The following is a 12,219-nucleotide window of genomic DNA, read 5'->3' as shown; positions in this document are numbered from 1 at the left end:
CACAGCGCCCGGCCTCAGTCTCCCATTTTTAAGTGTACAGTTCCGTGGTATTAGGTACATTCATATTGTGCAATATAGCCTTTTAATTTTCAAAATCAACTGGGCATACGCTAAGAAGCTGATGTGAAATAAATTTTCTTGCAGGATAAAATGTGAATTTGAAGATTTTAAGGAACATCTTATATCTGATGGTTTGGAGAAGAGGCCCTGCCCCCGGCCGGGCGGCGACCTCCAATCCCCCTACCCCCAAGACATTTCTGGTCTCCAAACCCAGCGCCGGGGGCTGGGCGGGGCCTCCGCGGCGTGCGTGGTCCGACGTCCGCGCGGAGCCGACGTGGTGACGTCACGCTGAGGTCTTGTCTGAGACGCGGATCACAGACTCGGGAGCTCTGGGCCCAGTCCCGCTCCACCTCACAGAAGCCCAGGCAGCCGGCCTGCCCTGGCGCCTCCTGCCTCGGACTAGGGTCGTAGGATGGGGAAACTGAGTCTGGAGTTCCCACGCTCATCCAGGAGGGGCCGGAGCAAGTTAGCCCAGATACGAAGGTCCCCGGCCCGCGGGGGCAGCCACGGGTGTTCGCGACGCGCCTGTCACTCAGGCTGCAGGGGGGCGGGTCGTAGAGAACTATCCAATGAGGGGACAGATGGGCGGTACCTGGCGGTATTGCCCAATCAAGGGCGCCAGAGGGATGAGGGGTGAGGAACTCTCCAATAAGGGGCTCAGACATGAGCAGCGCTGTTCAATCAAGGGCGCCGCTGCCCTGTCCGGCGTCCAATCAGGCTCCGGGGGCGGGCCTTTGCTGTCTCCCGGGCCGCGCGCGCCCGCCCCGCCTGTCCCCGAGCGACGCAGGCGTCCCGGTGCCCGGCGCGCTCCCCTGCACGGGCCGCGGAGCTGCCCCGGAGCGCCCAGGAGCGGGCCGGACATGGTGAGTGCGCGGTGCCGCGGAGGCCGGCGCGCGGGCGAGACCCCCGGGGAGGGTCTGCGACCCGGGTCAGGCGCGCTGGGGGTCCGGGGCCCGCCCGGCTCCCCGACGTCTCCAGGGCGGGGGATGTCGGTGCCCCGGGGGCCACGGGTCCCGCCCATTGTTCGTGCGCAGCGCGGCCGACGTCTGTCTCCGGGGCTTTGGTCCCCGCGTCCCTCCGCCCGGCCGGAGCGGGCGGCCAGAGTCCCAGTCCCGCGGGGACAGTCCCGGGCTCTCCCCCAGGGCCTTCCCGGGACGGGCATCCCGGAGCCGCGGCGGGTCGGGCCCGGGTTGGTGTCTTCTCAGCTGCCCGCGCTCGGGGACCCGCCGGGCTGCCCCGCTGGACAGCGCGCGGTGTGGCGGAGGTCCCCAGGCAGCTGCCTGGTGCCCTGGGCTGGGAGGAATCGCTAGGCAGCGCCCCTCCCATGTGAACAGCCCACCGCTGGGGCACGCGGAGACGTGCTCCCCTAAGTCCAGTGTCCTTCTTGGGGACACTGTGGTTAATCTGTCACCTGCAAGGTGCTGGTAGTAAGGGGGAAAGACAGGTGACTCCGGGCCCTGGGCTCTCACACAAGGAGGAAACTAACCAAGACACAAGAGGACCCCAGACCTGGGAGGGAGTGTAACGATTCGAAAAGCAAAGTGCACTGCAGACACACAGCAGGGACACGTCCAGTGTTCTTTGTTCAGGGAACACTTCCATGAGCAGGTGGGGTATAGATATTCCTCATGGTAGGATGGCCAGACACGACCCCTGGCTGGGTTTGCCCCTCCCTGTAAAGATTTTTTTACTTATTGGAGCCTCACTTTTTCAGTAAATATAAAATGCATTTAATTAATAGAGCTTGAAAGATAAGCTAAAATATTTCCAAAGGGGTGACTATCAGGAAAACATTAACGTTTTAGTCTTACTTTCCATTTGTTAAACATTCCTTTTATTTTTATTTATTTATTTATTTTTCTATTGTCAAACCAGTTTTGAGATTTGTTAAACATTCATCTTTACCTTTTACTTTTTGCCCCGGAGAATGTGTAGTGAGTTTCTCAGGTCTCTTCCTTTCTAAAGTTGAGTGATAACCAATGGGATTCCAGGGCTTAGCCTTGACAATGTTCCTGGGGAAAAGACTCTCAGAGAAATAGAGGAAATCTCCCCTCCAGTCTGGCTGCAGGAAAATGAATACATTTCCACAAACGTGTGTCACAGGTAAATTGGAGGATTATAAAGATTCACCGAAATATCAGTTGTTCTGCTCGGCATGATGGGGAATTTGTGGCACTGTATTATTTCTGTTCTGATTCCAACGATCTCCAATACTCTTTCCTTAAATCTGCGATAAATTCTTTGTAGTTTTTTTTGAGACAGAGGCTCACTCTGTTGCCCTGGTTAGAGTGCAGTGGCCTAAGCCTAGCTCACAGCAACCTCAAACTCCTGGGCTCAAGCAATCCTCCTGCCTCAGCCTCCCGAGTAGCTGGGACTACACGCATGCACCACCATACCCGGCTAATTTTTCTATATAATTTTAGTTGGCCAATTAATTTCTATTTTTTTAGTAGAGACGGGGTCTTGCTCTTGCTCAGGCTGGTCTCAGACCCCTGAACTCAAACAATCTGCCCGCCTTGGCCTCCCAGAGTGCTAGGATTACAGGCGTGAGCCACCTCGCCCGGCCTACAATAAATTCTTTATTGGTCATGAAATAGGTGGGACTTTGTCTTTTTTTTTTTTTTTTTTTTGAGACAGAGTGGCACTTTCTTGCACAGGCTAGAGTGAGTGCTGTGGCATCAGCCTACCTCACAGCAACCTCAATCTCCTGGGCTCAAGCAATCCTACTGCCTCAGCCTCCCGAGTAGCCGGGACTACAGGCATGTGCCACCATGCCCGGCTAACTTTTTGTATATATATTAGTTGGCCAATTAATTTCTTTCTATTTATAGTAGAGATGGGGTCTCACTCTTGCTCAGGCTGGTTTTGAACTCCTGACCTCGAACGATCCTCCCACCTCGGCCTCCCGGAGAGCTAGGATTACAGGCGTGAGCCACCGCACCCGGCCAGGGAATTTGTCTTATGTAGATAACAATTTGTCATTGCCTCATGGGTTAACGTGTGTGTCATCTCTTCCACTGCTCTGCAGTGACTTCCCTCGCATTAACCACATTTCACCAAACACAATGGCCAGGGGCAGGGCGCTCTTCCTTTCCTTTGAATGAGTTGACTGTTCTGCTGCAACTGCCTTAATGTCAGGATGACTGTACTTTAGAAATCTTTCCTGGCCGGGCGCGGTGGCTCACGCCTGTAATCCTAGCACTCTGGGAGGCCAAGGCGGGCAGATCAGTTGAGCTCAGGGGTTTGAAACCAGCCTGACCAAGAGTGAGAGCCTATCTCTACTATTAATAGAAAGAAATTAATTGGCCAACTAAAAAAATATATAGAAAAAATTAGCCAGGCATGGTGGCGCATGCACGTAGTCCCAGCTACTCGTGAGGTTGAGGCAGGAAGATCGCTTGAGCCCAGGAGTTTGAGGTTGGCTGACACCACGGCACTCTAGCCTGAGCAAAAGAGTGAGACTCTGACTCAAAAACAAAACAAAATAAAACAAAAAAAATCTTTGCTGAATGTTAAGCAAGTCCACACCTTGTTCTTCAAGTTGTTTTGGCTAATTTTGGACATTTGTTCTTTCTATTAAGTTTCTAAAATGAGCATTTATCAAGTCCTTAAAAAATATGGTTCATGGGCCGGGCTCGGTGGCTCAGGCCTGTAATCCTAGCACTCTGGGAGGCCGATGCGGGTGGATTGCTCAAGGTCAGGAGTTCAAAACCACCCTGAGCAAGAGCGAGACCCCGTCTCTACTATAAATAGAAACAAGTTAATTGCCCAACTAATATATATAGAAAAAATTAGCCAGGCATGGTGGTGCATGCCTGTAGTCCCAGCTACTCAGGAGGCTGAGGCAGGAGGATTGCTTGAGCCCAGGAGTTTGAGGTTGCTGTGAGCTAGGCTGACGCCACTGCACTCACTCTAGCCTGGGCAACAAAGTGAGACTCTGTCTCAAAAAAATATATATATATCGTTCATGGATTTAATGGAATTTTATTAAGTTCATAGGTCTCTTTTGGGAGGGTTGATATCTTGGTAACACTGAGTTCTTTCTGGGAACTTTTCCTATTTATTTCTATCCATTTATTTCCTTTTGCTTTGACATTTTCCAATATTGTTTGTGAATTTTTCAATTGGGTTCTTTTTATATCTTTAGACTTTAGTACTCAATTAAATTTGGTTTTTACCATAGTGTTATCATTTTAAAGATCACTTTTCTAATTTGCTGTTGCTATTAATTAGAAAGGTATTTTTGAGACAGAGTCTCACTCTGTTGCCTGGGCTAGAGTGCTGTGGTGTCAGCCTAGTTCACAGCAACCTCAAACTCCTGGGCTCAAGCTATCCTCCTGCCTCAGCCTCCCAAGTAGCTGGGACTACAGGCATGTACCACCATAACTGGGTACTTTTTAAATATATTTTTAGTTGGCCAATTAATTTCTTTCTATTTTTAGTAGAGATGGGGTCTCACTCTTGCTCAGGCTGGTCTTGAACTCCTGAGCTCAAACGATCTGCTTGCCCCAGCCTCCCAAAGTGCTAGGATTACAGGCGTGAGCCACCACGCCCGGCCGTTTTTCAGCAACTCTTAAGTCACCCAAGCTGAAGTACATTGGTGCAATCTTAGCTCATTGCAGCCTTGAACTCATGGGCTCAAGTGATTCTCCTGCCTCAGCCTGCCAAGGAACTGGGCAGGCATACTACCATAGCCAGCTAATTAAAAAAAAAAGAATTTGTTTGTTTGTTTTGTAGAGACAGAGGTCTCGCTGTGCTGCCCAGGCTGGTCTCCAACTCCTGGCCTCAAGCAATCGTTCTGCCTTGGCCTGCCATTGTGCTGGGATTACAGGCATGAACCACTGCCCAGCTTGATTTTAGAGCTTTCTATTGTACAATATGACATCAATGCAGAAAAATAGGTGTGACATATGTACAGTTAACAAAAAAATATTAAAACATAATCCTCTGTGAAATGAAAGCCAGCCTTAGATGTAGAACAAGCTTTCACCCTGACACCCCACTTTTAATGCATCCCAGTCGAGGCCGCTTTACTCTCCAGATGTAACCATTATTTTGAATTATTCATATATGTAATTCACATATGAATTATGGTATGTAATATAGTTATATAATTACATATAGTTATGCACATATATGGGTATTGTTATAAATGTGTTTGTACAATATTTAAAAGCAATTTAGGTATCACTTTGCAGTGTTTTCTCAAATGGTTACATTACTACTATTCTCCTTTAGGCTGCTCTACAACCAGTCATGCATACAAACACAGTCTCAGCTACCAGGGGTCAGGATATGGACTTGTCTTTCCGGGGACAATCTACAACAGAGGCCTGGTTGTCAGCTCAGCACTTGCAGGGATGAGATCGCAGCTGCTGGGGAAGACCTTGGCTGGTCAGGAGGCTCCGACAGCCCCAGCAGCAGGATGAAAAAGGCTAGAGTGTCTCTGCTCCCCTTCCCCATTGTTTATCTAAAATCTTGCTCCAGGCCTGAATTGATTTAACATTTTTTCCCCTCCCAGTGCAATGCAAACTTTTAACATTTCTTGCCCATCCAAAGCTTACCTTTGGGAACATGGGATCCCTTTCTCCTACCCGGAGGAGAGAACAAAACCAAAGGCTGCACTTCTTCTGCCACTTAGCCTGAATGGCCAAAAGCAGGCAGGACATCCAGTGAGCCCACCCTCCTGCGGTTGCATCTGTTGCCTTCCCCTGCATGAACTTTTAATTCTCACAGCAGACAGTATTTCAGCTGCTGTTTCCTACCCTGGATGACTCCACAGCCACCCAGGCACCAAAGACTCACCAGCCTCTACCCCTTCATCCTTTGCTGTACGATGCTTTTGCTGTATTTCAGTGAGTCAAAGTTATTCTACCAAATCCCACCTCTGATGCCAACTGTATCAGGTATCCCCAAGACCACCCCTATGTCCTATTAGTAGGATTCCCAAGACTCAGCGTACAGTCATACTCGTGACTGATTTGTTACAACAAAGGGGCACACAGCAAAATCAGCAAGGAAAGGGCGCCTGGGAAGAGGTCCAAAAGAAACCAGATGCAAGCTTGTGAGAGTACTCTCCCAGTGGAGCCACTGCGTCTGACTCCCCTAGCAATGAGTTGTGACAACACGTGATATGTCTACCAAGGAAGCTCACTAGAAACTCAGTGCCCATGATTTTTATTGCTGACAGGTCACATAAACATCCTCTGCCTAGTATGTAGCATCTTCTGCCTGGCATGGTACCCAAATGCCAGACTTCCAGAGGGAAAGCAGGTGTTCAGCATTAACAGTGCTCTTTGCACAGTGAGTAATATTATTTAGTGTGGTGTGAATCCCAGACACCAGCCAAGGCCATCGTTACAGCAAGCCTTTCTAAAGATGAAGTCTCAGGCCTGCAACGTTAACTCTTTTCTGCACACTAGGTCAGGGAACTTCATTATGAGAAAATAATACAGACACCCTATACCAAGAGCAATGAATTCTGACCCAGGAAGCTCATGTCATTCCCTGTACCAATGATATGGTAGTATAGGCATGATTCTGTTGCTTTGTTAAGTAGGTAAATGCTAGCATCAGAATTTTACATGACAGGCCGGGCGCGGTGGCTCACGCCTGTAATCCTAGCACTCTGGGAGGCCGAGGCGGGCGGATTGCTCGAGGTTGGGAGTTCGAAACCATCCTGAGCGAGACCCCGTCTCTACTAAAAATAGAAAGAAATTAATTGACCAACTAAAAATATATATACAAAAAAATAGCCGGGCATGGTGGCACATGCCTGTAGTCCCAGCTACTTGGGAGGCTGAGGCAGGAGGATCGTTTGAGCCCAGGAGTTTGAGGTTGCTGTGAGCTAGGCTGACGCCATGGCACTCACTCTAGCCTGGGCAACAAAAGTGAGACTCTGTCTCAAAAAAAAAAAAAAAGAATTTTACATGACAGTATTTTCTCTGAATCCTGCTTGTGGATGTTAGTGGGTTGATGATCTTTTTTCAGAAACCAGGGTTTAAAGGAACCATGTGTCTCAGTGGTTCCTATGCTCAGGGTTTGGGCTGTCATGCTCATGTGCCCAATATGGGATATGGAAGTGAGAAATTGAGAGTGTAGCCTCTTACTGGAGGAACCACTTCCTCCTGGAATTTGAGACAAGGGAATGTTTTGTTGGAAGACACTGCTGAATCCTTTATATCTTTTATATCCATGGCAAATTTTTAGTCAGATAAGTTTTAGACTTCAGTTAATTTCTTTGCAAAGTGGGATTCTTAACCTTATTTGTAAGGTTTGCAACACTGCTAAATCCTTCATATCTTTTATATACATGGCAAATGTATAGTCAGATAAGTTTTAGACTTCAGTTGATTTCTTCACAAAGTAGGACTCTTAACCTTATTTGTAAGGTTAGCAGGAATAATCTTTATGGCTTTGGTGAAAAGAGCTGTTTGGGCATTGTATAACCTCACTGTGTATAGTGTGTGTGTGTGAGAGAGAGAGAGAGAGAGAGAGAGAGAGAGAGAGAGAGAGAGAGAGAGAGAGAGAGAGAGAGAGAGAGAGAGAGAACACGATCAAATTCGTAAGGCTTCAGTACTGAGGCCCAGGAGTGTGCGGAATGTGTAGAGGCCTTAGTTCTCGTATGTTTTTCCTCTTTTCTGAGCTATAATTTCTCAGTAACTTTGTTTCCATGAAAATACACAGAGAAAAATAGCATCTGAGCCTATGATAATTATTACACACAAACATTCAAATGAATACTTCTCTGAAAGTATGTTTTCATTCAGCCTGTTGGACCTGCAGTTCTTTAAGACACTATGGCTTCCTGGCCTTTGTTGCAGTTTGGGTCCCCTCAGGCTCCTTGGCCCCATGTTTGGTGAAGGTAACAGAAAGAAAAGTTCCCAGTCCTAAAACTTCATTTAAGTTAGACCCTGTGCTGGATGTAGTGCTGGGTGGTGTGTGGTGTGCAGTAGGGGAGGACTGAGATATTTTGTGTCACAAGGGATTGATGGTCTTACAATGCAAACATCTGTTTCATTTGTATAGCATTTGTTTTATATCTCCAATGTGGTCTGAAGTCTTTTGATAGAAGTAAGTCTTGAATTGGTAAAAATGTAGAGATACGTTCAGGGTATCAATGGTGCTGTTAAATCTGTGAGGAAGTGCGTGTAGACAGAGAGGAAGACGCCAAACAACTGAATCACAGAGTAGATGTTGGGAGACCACAGAATCTTGTATGAACTATATGTGAATTGAATACAGTGCTCTCATGCTGTCCGTCTCACCATACTCCGCCAAAACATGTTTGATGTTTTAGGATTCAGTGGTCTTTGAGGATGTAGCTGTGGAGTTCACCCTGGAGGAATGGGCTTTGCTGGATTCAGCTCAGAGGGATCTCTACAGAGATGTGATGCTAGAAACCTTTCAGAACCTGGCCTCAGTAGGTAAGGATGCCATCATTCCTTCACTTAGTTTACGTACAGAACAAGTATTTCTTACACATCAAACCTGTTCCAAAATTTGGAATGTGGAAAGGGAAACATTGGTAAATAAGACAGATATGGTTACAGCTGTCATAGTGCTAGAATCTAATAGTTTTCCCATGAGAATGAGAATCTATGTATTAAACTGAATTTTTCTTTCTGTAAAGAAAGCTCCCTTTGTGTCGTCATTGTGGATATAGGCTTCATTGGCCCAGTGAAGTTTGTTTTTGCAACCCAGTGAAAATTTTATTGTGTTTATTAAATTGCTTGTCATTTTGACACTGTGTGCTTGATGAAGTCCTGAAATAACTGAACTCCTCAGTGTCCTTTTTTGGCTAACAGGTGCCCTTTTTCTTTAAGATTTGTTCACTTTTTGGTTATGGATGATGAAACTTAATTTAAGGCCAATGGGTCAGTTTCTAAGCAGGATGTTTATGGAGAAAAAATACTCCAGGAACCTAAAATAGCAGAATTCATCAGAAATGTTTCCTGGGCCTCTATTTTAGGAAAAATTTGGGAAGACCTTAGCCCCGAAGATCAGCACACAAACCAGGGAAGAAATCTGAGGTGAGTTGTACTTATAAGATAAAGTAGTATTCCAGAAAATAATCTTAGTATGTCACAAAATTTAAAAAGCAAGCAAACAGAAAACTCATATATGCCTATTTCCAAATTTATTTATTCACAGCAGAATTTTTACAAAAAATATTTCTTTAACTGTGACTTAGACATTGAATATTAGAAACATAATTCAGTTGAAAACAATTATCAAGAAACCACATATATAAGAAACATCTTTAATAATGGCAATGGTCAAATCCTCTTCCAGAGCATTGTGTTTATTCTACACTGAAAGAATTCAGAAAGGGGAGAAAACCTACACTTTCACTGAAAATGGTTAAAATGCAATTCTAATAAATATTAATAGATCATTATTAAACCATTAATAGGATACTTCTCATTTTTAATAGAAATGACATGGTGGAGAGACTTTGCGAAAGTGAAGATCAATGTGGAGAAGCCTTCAGCCAGATTACAAATCTTAATCTCTACAAGAAAATTCCTACTGGAGTAAAACAGTATGATTACAATGCATATGGAAAAGGCTTCATGCACCATTCATCCCTCAAGAGTCACATCACAACTCACACTGGACACAAACCATATCAGTGCCAGGAATGTGGGCAAGCCTACGGTTGTCGTTCACACCTAAGAATGCATGTGAGAACCCATAATGGAGAGAGACCCTATGTGTGTAAATTATGTGGGAAAACCTTTCCTCGTACTTCTTCCCTCAATCGACATATGAGGATTCACACTGCTGAGAAAACCTATGAGTGTGAGCAATGTGGGAAGGCCTTCATTGATTTTTCAAGTCTTACTAGTCATGTGAGAAGTCACACTGGAGAGAAGCCATATAAATGTAAGGAATGTGGGAAAGCTTTCAGTTATTCCTCAACTTTTCGAAGACACATGATAACACACACTGGAGAGAAGCCATATAAATGTAAGGAATGTGGAGAAGCCTTTAGTTATTCCTCAACATTTCGAAGACATATGATATCACACACTGGAGAGAAGCCACATAAATGCAAGGAATGTGGAGAAGCTTTCAGTTATTCCTCAGCTTTTCGAAGACACATGATAACACACACTGGAGAGAAACCCTATGAATGTAAACAATGTGGGAAAACCTTCATTTATCTCCAATCCTTTCGAAGACATGAAAGGATTCACACTGGAGAGAAACCCTATGAATGCAAACAGTGTGGAAAAACCTTCATTTATCCTCAGTCCTTTCGAAGACATGAAAGGACTCATGGTGGAGAGAAACCCTATGAATGTAACCAATGTGGGAAAACATTCAGTCATCCCTCATCCTTTCGAGGACATATGAGAGTGCACACTGGAGAGAAACCGTATGAGTGCAAGCAATGTGGGAAAACTTTTAATTGGCCCATATCCTTACGAAAACATATGAGAACACACACTAGAGAGAAACCCTATGAATGTAAGCAGTGTGGGAAAGCCTTCAGTTTATCTGCTTGCTTTCGAGAACACGTGAGAATACATCCTGAAGACAAATCCTATGAATGCAAGCTCTGTGGGAAAGCTTTCTATTGCCACATATCCTTACAAAAACATATGAGAAGGCATACTGCAGAGAAACTCTATGAATGCAAGCAATGTGGGAAGGCCTTCAGTTGGCCTGAACTTTTGCAACAACATGTGCGAACACACACTGTAGAGAAACCTTACGAATGTAAGGAATGTGGGAAAGTCTTCAAATGGCCATCATCTTTACCAATACATATGAGACTGCACACTGGAGAGAAACCTTACATATGTAAGCACTGTGGGAAAGCATTTAATTGTTCTTCATCCTTAAGAAGACACATGAGAATACACACTACAGAAAAACACTATAAGTGTAATATGGGACCTCCTCCTGCAAATGGATTCATGTACAATGCTTCAGAAAATTCACACCAGGAGAAAGATCTTATAAAAGTTGTAAATGTGGTATTGCCTTTATGAGTACCTCATCTTTAAAGTGAACATATAAGGAGTGTATTTATACCCTATTTACAAATAAATAGGTGAAATAATTCTCTAAATACCATTAGCTTACTACATATATGTGAGCGAGTAGTTTTTTTTTTTTTTTCTCACAATTTGGTAAATAAAACTTTTATCTTTACAGTTCATTGGACTCATGGATGATTTGAAGTGTATTTTAAATATACAAGTAGGTTTAATTTTTACTTAGTTTCTTAAATTGTTCTCTAAGGAGTTATTGGCACAAAGACACTTTGGTATTTGTTGTATTTTTTTTTTTTTACTGATAAATGTAGCAGATACTGAAAGTAACTTACCTATTTTATTTTCATCCTTTCTTATTGGGAGAATCTTTATTTTATTTATTATTCCATTTCCCTCCTAAAAAATAACAGAAATTTGTAATTATGCAAAATTCTTCATAGAGTATAGTCTCAAGTGAATTGTCATTTTTAACATTTGCCGTTTACTGCTTGTCTTTCTTTGCTTGTGATTATGAAGTGGACAATAGGCATTGACTTAAGAGACACCTGGGATGTGACAATGAAATGTACAGTTGGAGATAGTTCTGCTGGCTTGTGGTATGTCAGTGTGGATAATGTTAGGAAAAGCATTTGTAAGAATCCCTTCTCTTGGCCGGGCTCGGTGGCTCACGCCTGTAATCCTAGCACTCTGGGAGGCCGAGGCAGGCGGATTGCTCGAGGTCAGGAGTTTGCAACCAGCCTGAGCAAGAGTGAGACCCCATCTCTACTATAAATAGAAAGAAATTAATTGGCAAACTAATATATATAAAAAAAATTAGCCAGGCGCAGTGGTCCATGCCTGTAGTCCCAGCTGCTCAGGAGGCTAAGGCAGAAGGATTGCTTGAGCCCAGGAGTTTGAGGTTGCTGTGAGTTAGACTGACGCCATGTCACTCACTCTAGCCTGGGCAACAAAGCAAGACTCTGTCTCAAGAAAACCCCAAAAAAACAAACAAACAATAACAAAAAAGAAACCCTTCCCTTTATGGTTCCATCTTTATATTTACCAATAGCCTAATTTGCACGAGATTTATAAGGAAGATGTGAAGAAGTCACTACTGAGTTTTGGGGGGCCATAATAAATGGAGACGGGCATAGCGGCATTGTGGACACCA

At 44.7% G+C, this 12,219-nt stretch overlaps 1 protein-coding gene across 1 annotated transcript; it reads left to right on the top strand.

Moving 5' to 3' along the window:
* Positions 1–361: 361 nt before the first annotated feature.
* Positions 362–11,231, top strand: ZNF555 (zinc finger protein 555). The gene is made up of 4 exons (XM_012769354.3): positions 362–923; positions 8,360–8,486; positions 9,032–9,092; positions 9,497–11,231. Exons 1-4 carry the CDS (start codon positions 630–632, stop codon positions 11,061–11,063), a joined length of 2,049 nt encoding a protein of 682 aa, XP_012624808.1. The 5' UTR covers positions 362–629; the 3' UTR covers positions 11,064–11,231.
* The last annotated feature ends 988 nt before the right edge of the window (positions 11,232–12,219 follow it).

Source organism: Microcebus murinus, chromosome 27 (assembly GCF_040939455.1).
Source record: "Microcebus murinus isolate Inina chromosome 27, M.murinus_Inina_mat1.0, whole genome shotgun sequence".
Classification (NCBI taxonomy): domain Eukaryota; kingdom Metazoa; phylum Chordata; class Mammalia; order Primates; family Cheirogaleidae; genus Microcebus; species Microcebus murinus.
The sequence above is the reverse complement of the archived record's forward strand: the minus strand, read 5'-3'. Positions and strand labels throughout refer to the sequence as shown.